The sequence below is a fragment of the Scyliorhinus torazame genome, chromosome 2, assembly GCF_047496885.1.
Source record: "Scyliorhinus torazame isolate Kashiwa2021f chromosome 2, sScyTor2.1, whole genome shotgun sequence".
NCBI lineage: Eukaryota > Metazoa > Chordata > Chondrichthyes > Carcharhiniformes > Scyliorhinidae > Scyliorhinus > Scyliorhinus torazame.
In genome coordinates, this window is record NC_092708.1 from 266,234,099 (window position 1) to 266,258,920 (window position 24,822).

At 46.7% G+C, this 24,822-nt stretch overlaps 1 protein-coding gene and 1 pseudogene across 4 annotated transcripts in view; one reads left to right on the top strand and one right to left on the bottom strand.

Moving 5' to 3' along the window:
- Positions 1-5,497: 5,497 nt before the first annotated feature.
- Positions 5,498-24,822, bottom strand: part of exd1 (exonuclease 3'-5' domain containing 1) — an 86,043-nt gene continuing 66,718 nt past the window's right edge. For 3 of the 4 annotated variants that reach the window (XM_072486812.1, XM_072486835.1, XM_072486826.1), the window contains 3 exons: positions 18,537-18,680; positions 17,369-17,560; positions 5,498-6,616 (listed from right to left, as the gene is read on the bottom strand). In XM_072486812.1, the coding sequence (XP_072342913.1) occupies positions 6,299-6,616; positions 17,369-17,560; positions 18,537-18,680 (654 nt within the window). In that variant the 3' untranslated portion in view covers positions 5,498-6,298. The remainder of the gene's footprint in view (positions 6,617-17,368; positions 17,561-18,536; positions 18,681-24,822) is intronic. The other variant, XR_011937453.1, reaches the window with a different exon arrangement.
- Positions 22,459-22,894, top strand: LOC140407877 (small ribosomal subunit protein eS26 pseudogene; annotated as a pseudogene).

Consider the following 24,822-nt stretch of genomic DNA (forward strand, 5'->3'; position numbering starts at 1 on the left):
ATTTAGGCTGCTGTGGGCTGTTTCTTCCCTCGTTTACCCATACAGGGTTTTGATGTGTCCTGACTGGATGCATGTTAGCCATTTAAGCATCTGCCTGCTCTTCCTCTACTTTTCCGTGTTCTGACCTTCCCTGAAGGGACTGTTCCCAAGCTCGGGATAATCTCTTTTAACACCCATTTCTCATTATGTGTCGGAGGGGGTCATAATTGGCGCAAGCTCTCTGTCCTGCTTCAGTCGCGTGGGAGACTAGGATGCGAGTCCATTTGGCCATATTTGTCAAATGGGCGCGGGCTAACTCTCCAAATACTGCTGTAAAGTGGGCCCAAAGGCATCAAGCAAACGCTGTTGGGTGCTTGGTCTTTTTCTGTCTGCATCTATTGAGTCCTTCTACGGGATCTCCCCTATTGTAGCCGATCGCATCTAGGATCGCTGCATGCATTTGTGGGAGGGTGCCTCCACCTACATTTTGTGGGTCGGGAAGGGCTGCAACGACTGAGGGGTCGAGGCTCAAAACTTTGAGCATAACTTGCTCTCTTTCGTCCAGGCCGTACATGGTCGCCTGTTGTTTAACTTTCGCAAAATAATGGTGCGGGTCCGATGTGGGTTGGAATAGTTTGATTTTTTCCACACGCGTCCCTTAATTGGCTGACGGTTAATGGGGTGGTGTACAGAAAATCACCAAGCATTGTCTCCGTTTGTTGTGGCCCTGCGCTGTGTGGTGACAGGGTTCATGGGATTGTGCACTACCTGTGCAGTCAGGGGTGGGGGTGCTTTCCTTTTCTGGGTTTTATCTTGGGTACATGCTCCATGCACATAGCCGTGGGCAGTTTCATTTAGCCCCTGCCAATCGGGGCCATTTTCCTGATCTAGCTGGGGTCTAAATGTATCTTGGAAACCATTTTGTACTGAGAGCAGGGATTGCAGGTCTGCAATTTGCTTTTGGCATGGTCCACCGAACTCTGCCTTTGTTCCGTGGTGGAACTGTGGAGTGCTCGTAGGGCTGCTTTTAAATCCTGACATTGCTTCTTTAATTGTTCGACTTGAAGTTCTGTCTCTTCTCTTACCAACACCGCGCGTTGCGTGTCTTGGTAGGCCTTATCGTACTGGGACTGAAAGCTGCTTAGGTGAGCGAGACAAGATTGGTGTGCCCGTTTGATATCAGCCATCTGCTTGTCCTTCGCTGCTAACTGCTCTCCGAGTTGCTTATTAACTTTCTCGCACTCGCTAACGTCTCCCTCACTATTCTTCTCTCTGTCTCGAATTGTTCTGCGGAGTGTCTTCACGACCTCCTCTGTGCCTCACAATTGTGCCAAGCAGGACACGATTGCCATCGGCTTGCGAAATTTTCCTAAACTCTTCTTATGAATCTCGGTCAGGTTATCCCACCAAGTCTGTCCTATACTTCCAGGACCTGTTTCCTCATTTGCGCAAAATTCGCTCCAAAGGGGCCATCCTTTCCCTTTTAGATACTTCCGAATTTCCTCTTCCCATATGGGACACTGCGCTGCTCTACTGGTCGCTGCGACCTCGAATTCCTGGGGGTTCATAAGGTGTTCCATTGCCATTTCTACTGTAATCTCTGGGTTTCTACCATAAATTTGGAACAGGGGGGGATAAAGCGGTGATGCAAACACGGGTATGGCTCAAGCTAATTTCCAGTCTACAAAACTCCCGACAGTTTTACGCAACAAAATATATCGAGGTTACCTTATATCCCTTGTTAGTACACATGCAAATTACATACTTCCGAATCTTGGAGCTTTGAACGATACTGGTCTTACGCTTGTGGTATTTACTTTTTCCAATTGGGTTTCTAATTCAAAGTTCAGTTCTCTCGGAGTGACAAAGTCACTTCTAGGTCGAGTCCCGTCAGATGTCGCCAGTAATGTTGCTCTCTTTCAGTGGCTATAAATATGGCGATTAATAAGGTTGCCTTTCTTAATCTTAATTATGAATATACTTTCAGAGTCGCCAGGTATCTCTTGATACCGCCACAAGGTTCAACCGAATACTGATCAAAGAGCCAATACACCAGTTAGTTAGTTCAAAGTCAATGCTACTTTAGTGCTACTTTATTTACACACAGTATGATTTACTCATGCACAATAACACTACAGGCTAAACTATGTCTATCACTAACACCTATACTTAACTTCGGGTGCCCACTTAGGTCAGAGGAACAGTGGCCGTTGTTCGGATCTGAGGCTGTTGGGTTCGAAGAAGTAGCAAGAATATAGCAATGGTCGTCCGTCGGGGGGGGGGGGGGGGGGGGGGGGGGGGGCTTTGTGCACTTTTAGGTGGGCCTTAACCTTGGCCTCAATTAATTGGGCCGCTTCTCGATCACTGTCATCGATCTGAGCCACTAAAGGGATAGGTGTCTTGGTGTGGCCTAAGTGGCCGTTGGCCTTGCTTTGTTTGTTTCTTCTTGCTGGGGTAGTGGCGCCGGAATATCTGGGACGGTATTGGCTACCTGAGCACCGGTCTTTGTTCATCGGCGATGGACCATCAATGTGCAAATCGGCCAAGAGTTTCGGTTCTATCTGCAGTCTGTCTTTTAAATACACATTCAGGCTCTGTGCCTGCTTGTTACTTTGCATTGTCCATTTTTCCCTGTATGCTCTGCGAGTGTCCATTTTATATGCTGGAAGTGGCCATCCCAGATGGTTCCAGCAGGGAGACAGTGCAACATATCTGTCAGATCATGGCACCATGGGGGAACGACACCAGCTCCCGGTGCTGTCAAGGTGACGCGGGTTTGATCCTGGCCCTGGGTCACGGTGTGTATGGAGTTTGCACTTTCTCGCAGTGTCTGCGTGGGTTTCACCCCCCCCCAACCCACATTTGTGCAGTGTAGGTGGATTTGCTGCGCTAATTTGCCCCTTAATTCGAAAAATATGATTTGGGTACACTAAATTTTATAAAAAATCTTGGTGCACAAGTGCATCCGTGCTGTCAGGGAGGTCCTATATGCCCAGGGGGCTCAATACATCCACTTCAATGTGGACCAAGCCCACCAGGGTGCCCGGCAGCAGGGTTCATCGCCAAGCGCCGGGGCTAATCGACGGGATAATAAATAACGATAATGCATGTCGCGCTACAAGCATCTACAGATGACAGGCCACTCTACACCAATCAAAAGGGGTTCTACTCGATGAACATGCAGCTGATACGTGACTATCAGCTGCTCATCATGCACATCTGCACCCGATACCCGGGCAGTGTGTACGACGTCGACATACTGCCACACTTGACGATTCCTGATATGTTCGAGGCGGCCTCACGGCTGGGTGTTGGCTCCTGGGTAACAGGGGTTATCCACTGTGGTCGTGGCTGAGGACGGCTATCTGTAGGCCACAGACCGACGCCGAGACTCAAGACAACGACTAGGTCCGTGATTGAGCGGTGCCTCCTGAAGGTGCAATTCAGGTGCCTGGATCGTTCTGGACGGGCCCTCCAGTATGATGCTGAGAATGGGCCTGGCTGCAGCTCGGGTCGCAGGTGGCATGGTGCTACCCTGTTCTGCCTGCTGCCCACCAGATGCGCCAAAGACAGGACAAGAGAAGCAGGGGCGAGTGCTCAGAGGTGCTGCGGTGTTCCGACATCTCCCCTGCAGGAGTCAGCGGCACGGGCCCCATCACCACCTCCACCCTTGGGGTGCATGATGGCCCCCGGGCCTACTTCATGGGTGCAAGCGGAGCTATCGCCCGAGGCACCCCCTCCTCCTGGCGCTGCCAGCCCTGGTCTCAACCGGGCCTGCACGCTGGCAGCCATGGAGCACAGAGAGTGGACCATCGCCGTCTGGGACTGCACCACATCACCCATTGACTGTGCCACCACCTTCTGGGTCTGTGTCGCACCAGCCAGTGACTGCGCCATCTCCTGCTGGGAATCAGCCAGTGACTGCGCCATCTGCCTCTGGGACTGGGGCAGCTCCCTCTGTGTCTGCCCCACGTCGGCCAGTGGCTGGGTAATGCCGCTGTCATTCTCAGTCATGGCCCACAGTAACTGGGCTATGCTCAGAAGCGCCGCTGCAATTTCCAGGTGGCTCTCGTACATGGCTGCCTGTGAGGTGGCAACCCTGTTCTGGGCCAGGGCCTGCACAGAATGCCTCAGGCCTTGAGACATGCTGATCCATAACCAAAACCGTCGCCCCCAAACCCTCCACTGCGGACGCCACATTTGTGGTGTTGGCCTGGGTGGCACGTATGATAGGCACCACCTCCTACATGTGGTTGGACTTCTCCAACTGCGCCTACAGGTACTGGATGTTCGCCGACAACCCATGTAGTCTCTGGCTCTGTGACTGCATCTCCAGGACCTGTCCATTCCAGGAGCCCAAAACCAGTCGAAACGCAGCTAGTTCTTGGGGTTGGACCGCCCTCCGCCTCGGGTGTTCCTATCTCCACCTGCTGTACCGGATCACGGGGAACCACAACTCAACATGGTGTCACTTCCCCACCGGCAACCAAACTCCACCCCCGGCAACCTCTCTTTCCTCTGACCACGTCCAAGTCCGTCTGCTCTGCCATGTCCAAATTACCTAACTATTAGTGCCAAGAACATAGAAATACAAAAAAGGTGGATTGTTAAATCATAATTCCCCCAATATTTGACTCAATTAATAGATTTTTTTTTTTTTTTTTTTTTTTAAATCGTTGCTTTCCATTTTCCCATCCCTTTCCTATTCCTCTGCTCCAAAATGCAGTGGTGCCAAAGAAACCTATTGGGAGAAGTCACCAATATCATTAGGGATTGTAAGGTTTGAGTTGTTGAATGAGAGTACAACTATTTCACACTTATCTTCTGTGTTGGACATTTCTTTTTAATATTCATTCTTGGGATTTGGGTGTCGCTGGACAAGCCTGCAAACATTGCCCATTTCCAACTGCCCTTGAGAAGGGCAGCTTGCTTACTTGAATTCAAGTTAGCTATTGCCATGCATTCTGAACCTATCAATAGTTCTTTTAAAAAAAGTACCCAATTCATTTTTTCCAATTAAGGGGCAAGTTAGTGTGGCCAATCCACCTATCCTGCACATCTTTGAGTTGTGGGGGTGAAACCCACGCAAACACGGGATGTGCAAACTCCACATGGACAGTGACCCTGAGCAGAGATCGAACCTGGGACTTGGGCGTTATGAGACAGCAGTGCTAACCACTGCGCCACCGTACTGCCACCCTCGTTCTAACAGTTGCGAGCCTGGAGATTTCAAAACATGGAGAGGTTGGTAAACATTACTTGCTCAATAACTCTTTAGAATGTACATTTGGTTTATACATGAATAAATCATTTCTTTAGGAAAGAAGACAGACTTAATGATAATAATATCCTTTATTATTGTCTCAAGTAGGCTTACATTAACACTGCAATGAAGTTACTGTGAAAAACCCCTAGTCGCCACATTCCGGCACCTGTTCGGGTGAATTCAGAATGTCCAATTCACCTAACAAGCACGTCTTTCGGGACTTGTGGGAGGAAACCGGAGCACCCGGAGGAAACCCACGCAGACACGAGGAGAACGTGCAGACTCCACACAGACAGTAACCTTAAGCCGGGAATCGAACCTGGGACTCTGGTGCTGCGAAGCAACGGTGCTAACCACTGTGCTACCGTGTCGCCTTCAGAGCTCTGAATTTAAAAAAAAAGTAAACAAAAATGTCATAAATCAGAGAGCAGCATTAAAAATACAATATCCTGGAAGTGTATGAGACAATACAATGAGTCCATATACAGATGTGTCATTAGTGCAGTCATTGACTGGTGATGTACTGCTACTATTTCAAAATCAAGTAATTTTTTTCTTTACATTGATGTCTAGCTAAGGTAATCAACTGGGAGTCTGGATCCAGATCTCAACCCCAGGTTCGGATGATGGTGACTTGTTCTTTCATTTCCCTCACCATGAATCATGTGTCTGACCTTCAGTTGGCACCCCGTGTGGGAAACCTAAATCATCAGTTCATATACAGCCCAAGGAGCATCAAACCACTCAGCTACGCTGAAGCCGCTTTAAACTGAAGCAGGCTCTGGCCGCAATGTAGAACACAAAGTCTTCTGAAAGAGTCTCCTATCTGAAAAGTAGGATAGAAACTGGTTTGAAAGATGCTGTCTGCAGAACAGATCTTGGTTTTGTCTAAAGATCTTGGATGTGAGGCAGAAATACACCTGAGACAGCAAAACTAAGTTGAAAAATGTTTGATTACCTCCACAATGAGAATAGCATTCAGCTCAACCATCTCTGGGATCAGTCAGTTGATTTCTGCGCAAAGTGGGCACTGGCAGTCGGGAATTTTGTCAGTTAGAATGTTGAACGGCTGACTTCCTCCAGGGGAGGACAACGGTCTTCACCACAATCTGGGCTTGGCTCAAGCAATGGAATATCTTCATTCTGCATTTCTAATACATTTTCCCCTGAAGGGTCAGTAGCTTCAAGCTCTGGAATGTCATCTATGTTTACTACCCTTCCTTTCATCTCAGGAATTTTCTCAGATTGAGGGCAAGGTCTCACCAGAAGGCCATTCTCATCCACTTTATAATTTTTCAGAGCATCCTCTCTTCTTAGCCTCTGAATAACAGTTAACTCCTTCAATTCATATGGAAGCTCCATTAAATAATTCTGGCAAGTAATAAAATACATAGAGATTTGAATAATCTACACGGACAACAACATAAACTGAAATCTGAATCAAGTGTTAACAGATTGGGAGACCTGCCACCTCCACCTATTTTGACACATAACATGACTCCAGTTTCACACTACATGGAGGAATTGCAATGCGCTCTGGAGTGGCCCGCTGAGCCACTCAATTGTAAAAAAAGGAATAAAGGCAGATCTGGTAGCCTGAAACAGGGCATTCCTTTGGGTAATCAGCAGCATAATTGTAGATAACCAACTCCTGCTCCTATTTGTCATCTTATTACCTAGATCTTCAATCACAAGAGTTACTCTTCAATTGATTTTGCCAGCATTTGTATGCATGGATTTCAGGAGACCATAAAATGACAATATTATGGCATCTGTAAAAGGGCCTTGGGCAGCATGGTGGCGCAGTGGGTTAGCACTGCGGCCTCACGCGCCGAGGTCCCAGCTCTTCGATCCCGGCTCTGGGTCACTGTCCGTGTGGAGTTTGCATTCTCCCAGTGTTTGCATGGGTTTCACCCCCACAACCCAAAAGATGTGCAGTTTAGGTGGATTGGCCACGCTAAATTGCCCCTTAATTGAAAAAAAAAAATGAATTGGGTACTCTAAATTTAAAATTTTTTTTTAATTAAGAGGGCCTGAAGTTGAGTTAAAAAAAAAATTATAACTAATTGAAACTTAAAAGGAACATAAGAAAAACATGGACTATACTGTCTAGTCTATTAAATAGCATTCTTCCCTAACTCTCACCCTTTCATTTGGACCTCAATTTCTTTTTCAGTTTCATATTACCACTAAACATTCCCAGAAACATTGGAGATAGTATGATGCTCACTCTTGCCACACCCATTGCATGAACTCCAACGTGAATACTACAATGGGATGTTTCCCATAGCAGTTGTTCTTGCAGCTTTCACATAGGAAACTGAGAATTTAATGAAGTTGTGTGCTATGATTGTGATTGTGTACTGTGGGGCTGTTTAGCACAGGGCTAAATCGCTGGCTTTGAAAGCAGACCAAGGCAGGCCAGCAGCACGGTTCAATTCCCGTAACAGCCTCCCCGAACAGGCGCCGGAATGTGGCGACTAGGGGCTTTTCACAGTAACTTCATTTGAAGCCTACTTGTGACAATAAGCGATTTTCATTTTTTTTTCATGATTGTATCCCTTGCCAACTGTGTAAAACTATCAGATCTCTTTTCCCAAGAGACTATTATATACCATGGAGAGGAAATGTTCATCTCATCAATACAGGCTAAAAACATTGTATAAGCCGGTGACTATTTTGAGTCATAACGTTGATACAGATTTGGCTGGGAAGATGTACAGCAATCTATACTTGTTCTCTATATATCTCCAGTCTCGGGAGTTTAATTGCTTCATGGGAAAAATGCATGCTGGCTTCAGACCTTCCCACTGATACTTGAGCAGTGCCTATTTATAATCAGAAGCAAAATAATCACTGCATTTCTTTTTGTTAAACTCTCCAATTTCATGGCAGCCATGGCTCAGTTGGTAGCATTCTCACCTCTGAGTCAGAAGGTTGTGAGTTTGCATTTCGCTCCAGGATTTGATCACACAAAAAATAAAGGCCGACACTCCAGTGCAGTATTGAGAGAGCACTGCACTGTTGACATTGCTAGTTTTTTGGATGAGCCATTAAACCAAAGAACTACCTGCTTTTCGGGTGGATGATCCTTTGACATTTTGAGCAAGAACATGGGAGTTATTCCCAGTTTCTTGACTGATCTTTATCCCTCAATCAACATTACAATTCATTGGCTCATTGTTAAGATTGCTGTTTGAGGAAGCTTGCTGTGTGAAATCGATTGCTGGGTTTCCTGCATTATAACAGTGATTACACTTCAACATTACTAAAGAACTTTGGAACATGAAACGTCCTACAAAAATGGAAGTCCTTTTTTTATGTTACCATGGGATTTTACTAGCTGCAATAACATAAAGCTCCTAATGGTGGGCTTCATCTGAATTACAATGGAGTATATTAATCCCAAATTCACTTCTGGTGGTAGCCATGGTGTGAGTGGTCATACACAAGGCGGCTCCTGCTTGAAGGCACAGAAAAGAGCTCTTTTTAACCGGAGACTGGGTGGAACTTTGATGAAAGGCGTAGGTGAAGGAGCAGTTTTCCCCAGGAGTGTACGTCTGCTGGTTATCAAACCCAGCAGAAGACAGTGAGAGACCAGGCTAAAGAGTTGGAGCAGGCCTATACTGCAGCAGCAGCCAGTGTAAGCAAGGAAGCGGGGAAAGGGCTGATGCAAGCTGAAAGGCCCCAGATGGAGCAGTTGTTGTCTTTTATTAAGGAGAAATTCTGTCAGCAAAGGAAAGGAAATGCAGGAGAATTGCTTGAAGCCATCAAAGGAGCTGTGGCACCCCTGAAGAGTTTGTTGGAACGGGTGGAGAAGTGTTTGGAAGTGCAGGGGTGGCAGATTTAGGAGATCAAAGGAGTGATCTCAGACCACAGCGATCGTGTGATGGCTCTGGAGGTGAAGGTGGGGCTCCTAGGAGATCTCTGTAAAATGTTGAGGGCAAAGGTGGAGGAGCAGGAGAATACCTCGAGATGGCAGAATCTGCGAATAGTGCCTGGGGGAGTGGAAGGTGTGAATGCCACGAGGTACGTCTCGAAGATGCTGGCGGGGCTGGTGGCGGAAAGAGTGATAGATAAGGCCCCTGAAGTGGACCAAGCGCATAGGTTCCTGAGACAGAAGCCTAGAGCTGGGGAGCCGCCATGGGCGGTGGTCGTGAGATTCCACAAATTTGTGGAGAAAGAGGATTTTGCATTGGGCCAGGGAGAAGCGTACCTGCGACAGGGAGGTGAATAAAGTCTGAATTTATCAAGACATCGGAGCCGAATTGGCAAAGCAGCGGGCAGGTTTCAACAAGGCCAAGGCGCTGCTGCACCGGCTGCAAATCAGGTTTGGGGTGCTCTACCCAGCGAAATTATGAGTGACGTTCGGAGGCCGGGAGTATTATTTTGTAGCCGAAGACGTCATTAAGGAGCATAAACTGGGGCAGAACTGAGCGGACAATGCTTGGGAACCGGGGTGCGGGCACTTTGTAATGGTTGGGAGCATGTTTGAAGTGGGGTAGGGATTGGGGGATTTTCTTCTGTTTTTTGTGGGGGGGGGTTGCTGTTTACTGTTGGGATATAGGGGTGAAAGGTTAAGTCGGGATGGATGTTTCCATCCCCCCCTCCCGTTTTATGTGACTGTTTGTTTGCTTTTGGAGAAGGCTACCTGTAGTTCAGGAGAAGTCTTTGTTTAGGAGAGGGTAAGGTCAGCAGGGAACCTTCCTCCTTGAGCTGAGTGGTGGTGGGGGGTAGGGGGAAGTCATTGGGAGGTGGTTTTGGGCAGGAGCTGCCGAGCTGTCAGGTGAACGGGAGTGAGGTGGTGGGAGAGAAAGCAGAGAGGGGTGGCCGGGGGGGCGGGGGGGGGGGGGGGGGGGGGCGGGGGGCGGTTGTTACGTCATGGCAGGGGGGGGAGAGATAACATGGTCAGGGGTGGAGAAAGGGGCCATCTGGGATGGGCTCGGTATAGGGTGGAATTAAGGGGCAGGATTTAAGTGGGGAAGATGACGGACGGTAGAGGGGATGGGAGGCATAAGCCTCCGGTAAAGCTGGTAACGTGGAACGTCCGGGGACTGAATCAGCCGGTTAAAGGGTCGTGGGTGTTCGCGCACCTCAGGAGCTTGAAAGCAGGGTGGTCTTTCTGCAGGAGACGCACCTCCGTGTGAAGGACCAAGTTAGGTTAAGGAAGGGGTGGGTTGAGCAGGTTTTCCCACTTGGGATTTGATTCGAAATCGAGGGAAGTGGTGATTTTAATGACAAAAAAAAAATGGGATTTGCGAATGAGGTGGTGAGGGATCTGGGTGGGAGATATGTGATTGTGAGTGGGGTATCGGAAGGGGCACCGGTGGTGCTGGTAAATGTGTATGCCCCAAATTGGGATGAGGGGATTGCTGGCAGTGGTCCCGGATTTGGCCACGCACCAGTTGACCATGGGAGGAGATTTTAACTGTGTCCTAGAGCCAAGGGTGGATAGGTGGAGCCACAGTTCATTTGGTAGGGTACAAATGGCAAAGGAGCTGGGTGGGTTTATGGAGAGGATGGGTATGGTGGATCCATGGGGCTTTCAGAACCCAGAGGGGAGTATTCATTTTTTTTTCCACACGTCTATAAGGTGTATTCAAGGATTGATTACTTTGTAGTGAGTTGGAGTGGAGGGGGCAGAGTATGTGGGGATAGTTATCTCGGACCATACGCCCCACTGGGTTGAGATTCGGTTTAGATCAGGACGAGAGCCGAGGCCAGGGTGGAGGTTTGACTCGGGGCTGTTGGCAGATGGAGGTTTTGTGATAAGATGCGGGCGGCGATTAAGGAGTATGTGGGGTTAAATCAGAATGGGGAGGTGTCGGCGGCCATTTTTTTTTAGAAGCTCCGAAGGCAGTGGTCCGAGGGTAAATTATTTTGTTTAAGGCTCGGCGCATAGGGAAAGGAGGGAGGAACATGACCGTCTCATGAACGAGATAGTAGAGGTGGACAGGAATATTCAAGGGTGCCCACTGCGGAGGGATTGGCAAGGAGGAAAAGGTTGTAGGGGCAGTTTGACAGGCTGACAATGGGGAGGGCAGTAGGGCAAGAGGGATGCAATGGCAGTATGAGGAGAAGGCGAGCCGCATGCTGGCGCACCAGCTGTGGGGGCAGGCTGTGTCCAGGGAAATATTGAAGATATGGACTGGGACCGGGGATGTGGTGTCAGAGCCAGGGAAGATAAATGGGGCGTTTAGGGAGTACTACCAGGGACTTTATGAGGTGGACTAAGGGGGAGAGGAGGGGGACATTGGGCGGTTTCTGGACGAGCTGGAATTTCCCCAGGAAGCAAAGAGGCAGGCATTGGAGGAGCTGAAATTTGTGGCATGGGCGTGGTTGCTGTATGTGGCACCAAGGGTGTGTGAGGACGAATGATATGAGCTCACGAAGCTTTGACTTACAGAGGGGTACGAGGCAGGGGTGCCCATTGCTGTTTGTGCTGGCCATAGAGCCGTTGACGATGGCTCTAAGGGGGTCGGCAGAGTGGTGGGGATTATGAGGGGACACGGGTGTCGCTCTATGCCGATGATCTCTTGCTGTATGTTCTGGCTCCGTTGGAGAGTATGGGAAGGATTATGGGCCTGCTGGGAGGTTTGGAGGGTTCTCGGGGTACAAACTGAATGTAGGGAAAAGCGAGGTTTTCCCGGTGAATGAGCTGGGACAGTGGGCTAATTTACAGTAGCGAGGGATAGGTCCAGGCTTTTGGGGATTTAGGTAGCGAGGGAATGGATGAGGCTCCATAAGTGGAACTTAACAATGCTGGTGGAGGAGGCAAGGGAAGATCTTAAGAGGTGGGATACACTGCACTTAACTTTGCGGAGAGGGTCCAAGAGGTGAAAATGAATATTTTGCCAAATTTCTTTTATTTTTCTGGCTCTCCCGATCTTTAGACCAAAAGCCTTTTTTTGGAAAGTGGACACGATCATTTCGGACTTTGTATGGGCGGGGAAGGTGCCAAGGGTGGGGGGACCCTGCTACAGAGGCAGAGGCAGCAGGGGGGGTTGGCGTTTCCCAACTTGCTTGATTATTATTGGGCGGCGAATGTGGACAAGGTGTGGCAGTGGTGGGAAGGAGAAGGGGTAGAGTGGGTTAGGATGCAGGAGGAATCCTGTAAGGGGTACAGCTTAAGGGCTGTGGTGACGGCAGCATTGCCAATGGCTCCGGCTAGGTATTCAGGAAGCCCGGTGGTGCAGTCCATGGTGAAGATATGGAATCAAGGATGGAGGAGGAATCTTATGTAGGCATCTGGGATGGCCACTTACAACAGGAAACATGGACGTTTGCAAAGCCCAAAGGGAAATATGGACAATGTAAGATTCAGGCAGACACAGAACCTGCATGTATATTCGTGAGCAGAGAATCCAGACAGCATCGAAACCTCCAACCGATTAACATTTTAATGGCCCATCTCCATGAGACAAAGGACTGATACTCAGGTAACCGATACAATCCCAGACATTTCGGCGCCACTCCCTTTACTCAGGAAGCATAAACAGCAAGGTCAATGACCGCTTAGGACACGCCCAGCCATCAAGTCACCCGCACCTTCATTGGCTCAGATCGAAGGCAGTGATCGAGATCTGCCTAATTAATTGGGTCCAAACCCAAGGACCGTCCAGAAGAGCACAAAACCCCCCAAAGGATAAAGAGAGACACTGCCATGTGTTTGATCTCTTTTGGACCTCGCGCTCCGGCAACGTCCATCTCCAACTGCAGCACCACCAGAAGTAAGTTCAAGTTCAATGCTCACTACCAGACGGATGAGCCAGCTGAACAGCAGTTACTTGTCCAGACCCAGTAGATCCAGATATCGGACACAGGCCACTGTTCCTCTGACCCAAGCCGGGTGCCTGAAGTTAAGTACAGGTTATCATAGTTGTTAGGTGTAGTTTAGCTCATAGTGTTTATGTTGCATGCGTAAGTTAATCTTGTGTGTAAATAAAGTACCATTGATCTTGAACTAACTAACTGGTTGTTTGGCTCTTTGATCGATACCCGGTTGAACCTTGTGGCGGTATCATTTGATAACTGGCGACTCAGAGCATATCATATCACTTTCTAGATAAAAGGGCAACCTTATTGACTGCTATATTTATAGCAAGCAAAAAAGGTAACATTTGTAAGGGGTCCAGTTTGAGGGCTATGGTGACAGCAGTATTGCCAATAGCTCAGAGTAGGTATTCAGGAAGCCTGGTGGTGCAGTCCACAGTGAAGATATGGAATCAGTTGAGGAGTCATTTAGGGTGGATGGGATGTCAGTGTCAACGCCCCTGTGCGAGAATCATGGGTTTGAGCCAGGGAGGGGATGGATAGTGTATTCAAGATGTGGAGGAAAGTGGGGCTGGTCTGTATTTGGAGGAAGGGCTCGTCAGTCTGGAGAAGCTGGGGAGAGGCTAGAGCTGCTGAGGGGGAGTGAGTTCAGGTATCAGCAGGTTAGGGACTTTGCTCGAAAGGTCTGGAGGGGGTTTCCTAGGTTGATGGGATACACCCTGCTGGAACGACTGCTGCTTCCGGATGTGGAAGAGGGAAGAATTGGCGATATATACAAGTGGCTGGGGGAGTAGGGAGGCGAGCGGGTGGTGACGATCAAGGGGAAATCGGAAGTGGAGCTGGGAGGGGAGTTCAATTGGGGAGCAGGAGCGAGGAACTGCGTAGGGTAAACGGGACCTCCTCTTGTGTAAAGATGAACCTGATATAGTTTAAGGTGCTGCACAGGGTGCATATGACTCGGGCAAGAATGAGTGGGTTCTTTGAGGGGGTTGCAGATGAGTCAGAGAGGTGTGGACGGGGGCCAGTGAATCAGGTGCACATGTTTTGGGGTTGCAAAAAAATTGGGAAGATTCTGTTCGTGAGTGTTCACGGTCTTAGCCAGGATAGCGGAGGAGGAGGAGGTGGACCATCCTTTGGTGTTTCAGAGAAGCCGGATCTCACGGTGGGGAAGAAGGCCGATGTCATGGCCTTCGCCTCTCTGATTGCATGGCGGCGAATTTTACTGGAGTGGCGGTTAACATGGCCACCAGGGGTAGCGGCTTGGTTGGGTGACCTGTACGACTTCCTGCGGTTGGAAAATATAAAGTGGGAGTTAAGGGGCTCTGCAGGGGGTTTGAGAAAAGGTGAGGGATGTTTGTGACCTCAACGAATTTGCTTTTTAAGAATACAGCTTAGTTTTCCTGACAGTCATTTTTAAATAAAAGCTTTTGACATTTTCCTCAATGCTAATGCTTACTCCAATAGGTGAGCCCTCATTGTATGAACCCTCTCCCCACCCTCACAAAAATGTTCAATTTCTTTAATTTTTTCTTCAGTACAGTAATGTGGATGAAAAGATCATTCAATTTTTTTTCCAGCAAAACCATGATGCACACCAAGATGACAAAATTGGTGAGAGACTAACTTAAAAATGATAAATTTAGAGTATCCAATTCTTTTTTTTCCCCAATTAAGGGGCAATTTAGCGTGGCCAATCCACCTACTCTGCACATCTTTGGGTTGTGGGGGTGAGATCCACGCAGACACGGGGAGAATGTGCAAACGCCACACAGACCGTGACCCGGGCCTCAGCGCCATGAGGCAACAGTGCTAACCACTGCGCCACCAGCAAGTCCTGGGAGACTAATTTTAAACATAACCAATTTTTCGGAATACTGTTCACTAACGAGTAATTCAGTGCTGACTGGGAGGAAAGAGTAAAATGGCTGGTGAAAATGTTCCAACTAGTTTAACAGGTTGATGAAGGAGTGTGTGCTAACATGCATAATTTACATTTTCTTTTTAACGGTGACCACAAATAAAAAACTCATCAAGTATCCACTTCAAGCATCCAGTTGGAGGGCTGCTTGGCAGGATGGAGTTTGGCAGATGCTGGAAATTTTAAAGAAATAAATGGCTGGAAATAAATAGGTCAATTATCAGATCACTGGGTGACACCTGCAACAGTCATAGAATTTAGTGCAGAAGGAGGCCATTCGGCCCATCGAGTCTGCACCGGCTCTTGGAAAGAGCACCCTACCCAGCCCACACCTCCACCCTATCCCCATAACCCAGTAACCCCACCCAACACTAAGGGCAATTTTGGACACTATGGGCAATTTATCATGGCCAATCCACCTAACCTGCCCATCTTTGGACAGTGGGAGGAAACCTGAGCATCCGGAGGAAACCCACGCACACACGGGGAGAACATGCAGACTCCGCACAGACAGTGACCCAAGCTGGGAATCAAACCTGGGACCCTGGAGCTGTGAAGCAATTGTGCTAACCACTATGCTACCGTGCTGCCCACAGTCAACCTACCTCATTCTTCTGAATGCTGATTGACAATGCACAGCAAGCCAGCAATTTCTATGATAAACACATGAATATCAAGCATGGCAGAAAATCAAGTAATGTCTAGTACAGGTAATATGGTTTATGAAGTTTTCCAAAGCTTAGCTTAAAGTGGAGCCACTTGGGTGTCAATTTAGTGCAGGCTTGTCCAAACGCCTCCAAAGCCCCTGAGCTGGATTCTCCACTGTTGGGATGCTCCATATTGCTGGCAGCCCGGGGGGTTCCCGACGGCGTGGGGCTGTCCCACAACGGGAAACCCCATTCCGGTGAAACGGAGTGTCCCACCGGCATGCTGAGCCAGAAATCTGGCAGGATGGAGAATTCGGCCCGTAGACTCAGTTGTCAAATTATGGATACGTTGAACTAAAGATCTGCAAGGATCAGCTTCTGCAATCATAAAAGGATTCTTTCCAGAGTTTGCAGTTGACAGGTTCACCTATCAGCAACAAATTCAGAAGAGAATCAGTCTTTGATTGGGCAATGAGTATTGTGAACGTGATTGGCCACCCCATTGTTTTCAGAGTGAGCGCACTCTGAATGCAGATGCCAGCCCCTGAAGGAGTACATGGCCATGATGGGGGAGCAAGTGGGCAGGACACAAGGAAAACCTGGGGGAATAATAGGGCAAGCAAGGACTCAGGAGAGAAGTGGCAGGGTGGCAAATAGTAAGCAACAAGTATCCAGCAAAGGGGAGGAGGTTGGGGCGGCCAGCTGAGCAGCCGAAGGTTGGGGTGGCCCGTCAAATAAGAAGCGGGCCTGGTCACCACCTCCTGCAGTAGCGTCCAAACTCCATGGGGAATGCACGTGTGTGAGCATGTGTGTGTGTGTGTGTGTGTGTGTGTGTGTGTGTGAGCGAGAACCCCAAGACTTAGGAGTCTCAAATGAACACCATTTCTTTTTCATCCTCCCTCCCCCAAAAACCTATCCACAATGCAGATCGTAAAGGCAACCCACTACTGACACCTGCATTTATACAAATTCTACTGAGGCCAGTACAAAGTGTGCAGCACCACAGCCAAATGCAAAGTCAAGTGATTTTCAAACCCAACTCTTTAGCTAAGGGTTCCTTGGTAACCCTGGGACCAGGCGGGTCTGTTTCTCATAGCTCTGCTTCTTAAGCGAAAAGGCAAAAAAATGTTTCATTGATGAACGGGCATTTTTATTAATTACTCTTTATTGAAAATTAATTGCTTTGACAGTGATAATTTTGAAATTCATGCTGAATGCCGTATGAAACCTGATCTTACCAAAATTTGATCCCCGAAGTGAGAAAAAAATTGAAATGGGGCCCCCCAACCTGAAAATGTTGGGTAAGCTGGCTGCTTCTTTGTGATTTCTGGCATTACAGAAATTCCGCAAAGCTGGAGATGCTTGCAGGCAGCCAGCTGCACATTCTCATTTACATGAATGTATGGTTACCATAGAATAGAATTGTAGAATTCCTACAGTGCAGGAGGCCATCCGGCCCATCGAGTCTGCACCAACCCTCTGAAAGAGCATTCTACCGAGTTTCACTTCCCCGCCCTATCCCCATAACCCCACCTAACCTACACATCTTTGAATTCTTAAGGGCAATTGCAACATCTTGGCTTTCCAATTGTGTAGATCGCAACCTCATCTGCTGCCATGGGGAGAATAATCAATTTGACACTCATTCTTGAGGTGCTTGCTCAGTCCAAGCAGCCCATTTCAGAGTAAAACTGGCTGCTTGTGGCACGGAGAGACAAAAAAAGCAGAAGATAACACATGAAGGAATTTTAGGAAACATCTTCCTAATTGCCAAGCAGTTCTTACCTCAGCACTTCCCAGGTTGATGCAGGGCATATTTCTGTACATGCTCAGGTAGTTGTCCACCTGAGTTGTGAAATCCACCATTAACTTGTCCATCAGGGCGGAACGGAGCGAAAGCAGATACATCACATCCAATCCCGCTCTCTGCATCAAGCCTGCAGGGAGTGGACGGCAGGTCCACACCTTTGGGTTAACCTGAACACCAAAGACAGACAATGAGAGAAAAAGTGATAAATGAATCATGACAGCCATTGGTTTCTCTTCAAAGTGATTTCAAGTTGGGCCCAAAGTTAAATAACTTATCTGTTCCCCTGAATGTCTTTCAGAGATTCCCCCTACATAGACCTTTTGAGTTTCATATATTCCAACTTCACTAAATCACTAAACATGTACCATACTGCATTGTCCCAAGTGCAGCTCAATATTCAGTAACAGTGCTGTAGTCAGCCAGAATGGAACAAACAATAATGATATACTTGGTCCACACCCAAATGTGCAAATTCGACATGGTCAGTGACTCGGGGCCAGGATCAAATCTGGGTCCTCGGTGCTGTGCAATGTATTGGTATGACACTCAGTGTGCTGAGTGAGAAGACAAGTGTGGACGGCCCAGTTGGAGATGTCGGTGAGAGGAAAATGTGCACTCCCAAATTAGAGGGAAGAAACTGTAGTGGGGGAGGGGTCGGTGTGGGAGCGGATGGAGGCAGCATTTTGTAAGGACTCGAGTTTAGGGGCACGGTTGACGGCCCCTCTGCTGTTCTCACCGGCCAGGTACTCTACAAGCCCGGTAGTGGTGGCGGCCCCGAGGATGTGGGGGACAGTTGCAGCAGCATCTGATGTCACCAGAGGCTGGAGGGGGCCTCAGTTTGGGCACCGATTGAGAGGTTTGGGTACCTATTCGTTGGGGGCAGCTTCTCGAGCTTGGAGGAGGAATTGGAGTTGCCCGCTGGGAATGGGTTCCGGTATTTACAGGCGAGGGAGGTAGGAAAGCTGGGGAGCGGGAGAGGGATCTTTCAAAGAGTTAGCACAGGCATGATGGGTTGAGTAGTCTCCTTCTGTGCTGCATTTCTATATTTCAAACAATCCATCGGCACTGAATTATAGATGATTATATTCAATAGAGACAACCTATGTCAGTATTACACACTCTATCCAAACTGTTGCCAAATACCTTGACTGCACGTGCACTGCGTTGCAGGAACAGGGCTTTTGTTGGGGGGAGGCAGAGATGGCATACCAGGCTTTCTGCCAACGTACTGACACAGCTGGGAAGAAGGCCTCCTGCTTCTAAGGAGAACTGCAGAACATCGGCAACCTATAGATTATTTTAAAAAAAAGTCCAGTTCATTGATGCATTGAAGGAGAATAGAAAAGCATGAATGAGAATAAGATAAAGAGTTTGCTCATAGAGTTGTCCGAGGAAAGGTGAGAGGAAGTTTGAGTGGAGCACAAATGCCATCATGGACTCGTTGGTCCCAATAGCCTGTTTTTGAGCTGTATATGCTTTGCAGTTCTATGGGTTTATTTCATGCGTAGGATGCACTGAACAGCCATTCATCAGACAGAACCTGTACAGAACCTAACAAAGCCAAGTTGGGGAGAGAAAGTTCATTGGCTAAGAGGCTTTCTACATAATATAACCTGTCCTGAATCACAGTCAATTAGTGTGACAGGGAAAGGAAGAGCCATTACAACCCAAAGATATGCAGGGTTGATGTGTGGATTGGCCACGCTAAAATGCCCCTCAATTGGAAAAAATGAATTGGGTACTCTAAATTTATATTTTAAAAAATTAATAATTGAGTTGTGGATTTACACGATCACAGTAGAGCTCAAGAGGTGGGAATAGAACTGACCTGACTTGTTTCTTTTCAGATCGTGTTTAATTTCAAATCTATACTTACAGGGTTTTTCTCTTTCTCTCCATCTTTCACCTTTGTTTGCTTTGGCCACTGCCTTGAACTTTTATTCCCTCACCTACATGTGCTTCACTGATGAGCTTTCATGACATCCAACAGCTTTATATTCAGCAGAATGTAAGTCATCAACTCAATATGTCTCTGCGATGAGAGTATCTATCATTTTCTTCTTGCTTTATTCCCCCAAACTTATTAAGATGCTTCCTCATCACGTCCTCTTTTAGTTCTAATGGAAGGTAATCACCTGGTGATGTTAACGTATCTTTGTTCTTTAGAGTCAACTGATCTGCGGTGCATTTCCAGCATTTTATTTCACAACACAATAGCTTTCTGTGATGCTCAACACAACAAAGTCGTATGCTTGATTTGCCAAGAGGTAATTAATCATTAGAAATTGGACTGGCAAACGATCACATTTTCTAAAACAAATAAAGCTTAGTGCAAAATTTCTGATTTGCAAGCATTTCAGGGATTGGAATTAAAAACAAAAAAAAAAAAAAGGTTGAAGTAAAAAGAAAACAGGATTAAATAATAAATACCATAATGGGGACAGGGTGGCATAATGGTAATGTCACTGGATTAGTAATTTAGAGGCCCAGGATCATAGTCTGGATTCAAATTCCACCATGGCAGCTGGCGGAATTTAAATTCAATGAATAAATCTAGAATTCCTCAGGGGAGTGTCCTCAGCCCAACCATCTTTAGCTGCTACATCAATGACCTTCCTTCCATCATAAGACCAGAAGTGGGGATGTTCAGCACCATTTGGGACTCCTCAGATACTTAAGCAGTCCATGTTAAAATGCAACAAGACCTGGACAATATTCAGCCTAGGGCTGACAAGTAGTAAATAACATTTGCACCACACATATACCAAGCAATACCCATCTCCTACAAGAGAGAAGCTAACCATAGCCCCATGATACTCAATGGTATTACCATCACAAATCACCCACCATCAACATCCTGTGGATAGTGGTTGTGGGGTGGCATGCTAGCACAGTGGTTAGCACTGTTGCCTCACAGCGCTAGAGACCTGGGTTTGATTGCTGGCTTGGGTCACTGTCTGAGCGGAGTCTGCACATTCTCCCCGTTTCTGCGTGGGTTTCCTCTGGGGGCTCCGGTTTGCTCCCACTGTCCCAAAAGACATGCTTATTAGGTGAATTGGACATTCTGAATTCTCCCTCAGTGTACGCGAACAGATGCCGGAGTGTGGCGACTTGGGGATTTTCACAGTAACTTCATTGTAATGTTAACGGAAGCCTACTTGTGACACTATTAAAGATTATTATTATAAGAACAGGTCAGAGGCTAGGAATCCTGTAAATCACTTCCTGACTCCCTGAAGCTTGTCCACTATCGGCAAGACAAAAGTCAAGTATTTGAGGAATAGTCTCCGCTTGCCTGGATGAGTGCACCTCCAACAAAACAAGATGCTTGACACCACCCAAGACAACGCAACCTGCTTGATTGCCATTCATTCTACAAACATTCACTCCCTCCACCACCGATGCACAATGACAGCAGCGTGTGCCATCTACAAGTTGCACTGCAGGAACGACCATTACCATCTAGGACAAGAGCAGCAGCTACATGGAACACCACCACCTAGAGGTTCCCCATCCTGATTGAGAAATATGTTGCCATTCATTCACTGCTGCTGGGTCAAAAACATCGGACTCCCTCCCTAACAGCTCTGTGGGTGTACCCACCCACTGGACTGCAGCCGATCAAGGCAACAGCTCACCACCATCTTCTCAAGGGCAATTATTGATGTGCAATGAATGCTGGCCCAGCCAGTGAAGCTCACATCCCTTGAATGAATAAATGCAAATTATGAAGCTAGTCTCAGTAATGATGACCATGAGAACGATCAGTGATTGTTGTGAGAACGATCAGTGATTGTTGTAAAAACCCCTCTGGTTCAATAATGTCCTTTAGGGAAGGAAATCTGCCATCCTTATCTGCTCTGGCCTGCATATGACTTCAGGAACGTGGCTGACTCTTAACTCCCCCTGAATTGTCATGGCAAATCACTGAGTGCAAGGGCATTAGAGATGGGCAACAAATGATGGTCTTGGCTGTCACCTCCACATCTCTAAAAATTGTTCTGGATTGAGGATACAGGGCACAAATATTCTGATTCACTGATGGACAGTTATTGCTTTGTGCTGGATATAGCATGGCTTCTCACAAAATGGCTACCAACGTTTCCACTGTATAGACGTTTAATTTCAATTGTTACAACTGGGATGAGTTTGTTTAGCCTCACTATTCCACAGGTCTCGTCATTATTCTAAAAGTTTAATTCACTCTCCATATTGCCAATTATTTACCTTTGTTACTGTTAGACCCAAAAATTAAACAAGCCTCTTTCAATGATTTATTTATTATGAAACAAAACTTTATAAAACAAGATGCAAGAATAGGTTAACACACAATTGTACTATGGAAGTATAATTATCTATCCCTTTAAAAAAATATACCAGCACGCACACATTGCAGAGATGGGCTTGGAGAATAGGCTTTATAGAATAAAGGATAAAGTTTCTATGCCGTCAATCTGGAGCTCCCTTGTGTGAAGATGATCCCAGTAGATGTTGGGAGGTTCTCACCAACAGAGTTTTGGCGTGGAGAATACAGAGCTGAATCAATTCTTCTCGTCTCAGATTTGCAGGTTTTCAAATGCACGTTGAAAACCACACATGGAAATTTTGGGCAAGGCAGTGCAACATTCCTTCTCAGCTTAATCCCCAAAGCGGAGTCCAAAAACAATAGGTCTAAAACTTAAGCTCCTCTGTCAGGTTATTTCCAGTAAACCACCAGGAACTAATTTTTCCCAATAATTAAAATAATTTCAATTCAAACAAACAGCTCTCTCCCATTAAGGGCCATGTTGATCAAATTTCTGAAATCATGTGATTTCCAAGAAAAGGCATGCTTGTTGACAGTTCAGGTTGAACCTATGACTTTCTTTAAAAATGCTGGTGCATAATACAACATGCTAGCACATATCCAATTGGTGAAAACAGTTCTACTTGAAAATTACAAACAAAAACAGAAAATGCTGGAAAACTGTGGAGTGAAAATAGAATTAATGTTTTGAGTCCATATGATTCTTCTTCAGATCTTTGAAGAAGTCATACGGACTCAAAACGTTAACTTGGCTTCTCTCCTCTTTGGGACGCGTGCTGAACATGACTAAGAAGCGATGGAATAACGGACGTGCCAAGAAGGGCCGTGGCCATGTCCAGCCCATTCGATGCACAAACTGTGCCCGTTGCATCCCCAAGGACAAAGCGATTAAGACATTTGTCATCCGCAACATTGTGGAGGCTGCTGCAGTTCGAGAATATTTCAGAGGCCAGTGTCTTTGATGCTTATGTGTTGCCCAAGCTGTACGTGAAATTGCATGACTGTGTCAGCTGTGCTATTCATAGCAAAGTGGTGAGAAATCGTTCATGAGAGGCCAGGAAGGATCGAACTCCACCACCATGTTTCAGGCCAGGCGCCAACCTCCCACGTGGACCCCCTCCGAAGCCGATGTAAACATTGGGAATCCAATAATTTGGTTTGAAATAATAAAAATGTTGGACCATTTAAAAAAAAACTTGGTTTCTCTCTCCACAGATGCGGTCAGACCTGCTCAGTTTTTCTAGCATTTTCTATTTTTCTTTCAGATTCCAGCACCCACAGTATTTCGCTTTTATTCTATCTGAAAATTATACAAGTTTCCCTTTCCAAGCCCAAGATGATTACGGAGATAGAAATAATTACATCGTAAGGGCAGCACGGTAGCATTGTGGATAGCACAATTGCTTCACAGCTCCAGGGTCCCAGGTTCGATTCCGGCTTGGGTCACAGTCTGTGCGGAGTCTGCACATCTCCCCATATGTGCATCTGGGTGCTCCGGTTTCCTCCCACAGTCCAAAGATGTGCAGGTTAGGGGGATTGGCCATGCTAAAATTGCCCCTTAGTGTCCAAAATTGCCCTTAGTGTTGGGTGGGTTACTGGGTTATGGGGATAGGGTGGAGGTGTGGACCTTGGGTAGGGTGCTCTTTCCAAGAGCTGGTGCAGACTCGATGGGCCGAATGGCCTCCTTCTGCACTGTAAATTCTATGAAATCAATGGAGTGCTCCACCCATACATTTCTAAAGGAGAAAGACAGGTTGATGGCACTGTAGCCTATAAATAAAATTCCATGAGCTATTTAATTACTGTATGTCAGTTTGAAATCTGTGGAAGCTTTAAAAAGTCACCAAAGTCTGGGCCCATCTACAAAATGTAGGATGCAGCAAGGTTGTATTTAGTGATTTTGAAAAGCAACTGTAATACAATCAATTTACTGGTTTCTGAAGAATCATTAAACAATTCACAGACTACCTACAATTGTTTACCCCTGAATAACTGGTTGGTTCCGTTTCTGGACCTGACCCTCCTTCCCCAGCTTTAATGTACTAAAACTAGTTTTGGTAATATTATACAGGTGTGTGCAGTAGCAAAGTGGATAAAATTCTTTCCCCATAACTCAAGGGTGGTCAAAGAGCACTGCTCAAATCAAAGATGCGTGAAAGACGAGTGCCCCTTCTGAAACTCATTTTTACCTTTAACTGTTTGTAGTATCTTCAACTCCCAGAATGATCGGAGTTATTTTCTTTACATTTTGGATGCTGGCATGAGTGGAAATGTGCTTAATAAGCCACATCTTGAACGATCAACTGTTCATTCTGGGTATGACACAGTCAAATTGAAGTTATATTGCTTTTGATTGCTATCTTCACATTAGAAAAATTATTTGATTTATTCAAAATAGGAGAAAAGCATTTTACATGAGTATGATGATTGTTCTTCTTAGCCTGATATTTGGTTATTGCACAGTATCTCAGTACAGCATGTAACTTATCTTATTCATGGTACATTTGATGGTGGTATAGCTACTATTTTAGCATAACCCTTATGTTTTTTCAGAAAGAAGGAAATATAAACACAGCAGCAGGGTTCCAGTAAAATGGGGAAGTGGGTAATGGAAAAGTTGCTTTTTGTCCAGGCGCATGTTGAAAAGATACTTGGACTAAGTATGTCCAACTCCATACTGCCTCGCCTGTGCCCTGCCATTCATTACAATAAATCTGCAGCTGTTGGCTTACTACCTTTCATCTCTACCTTCAATGTTCTTATCACCAGCAAAACCATCACCATCTCATTTGGCCATTTTCCTATCTGTGGCTCTGAAAGTTACTCAGACAGGGCATAGACCTCAAGAACAGAAGAAATAGGAGGAGTAGACTATGACCTGTCAAGCCTGTTCTGCCATCCAATACAATCATGGCTGATTTTGGGCTTCAACTCCATTTCCTTTGCACCTTTCAATGAGATCGCCTCTCATTGTTCTAAATTCCAAACGAAATAGACCCAATTTGCTCAGCATCTCATTACAAGACAACTCACTCATCCAAGGACCAATTTTGATAACCGTTGCTGTACCATCTCCAATGCAAGTATATCTTTTCTTAAAAGCAGAGACCAAAACTGCAGTCT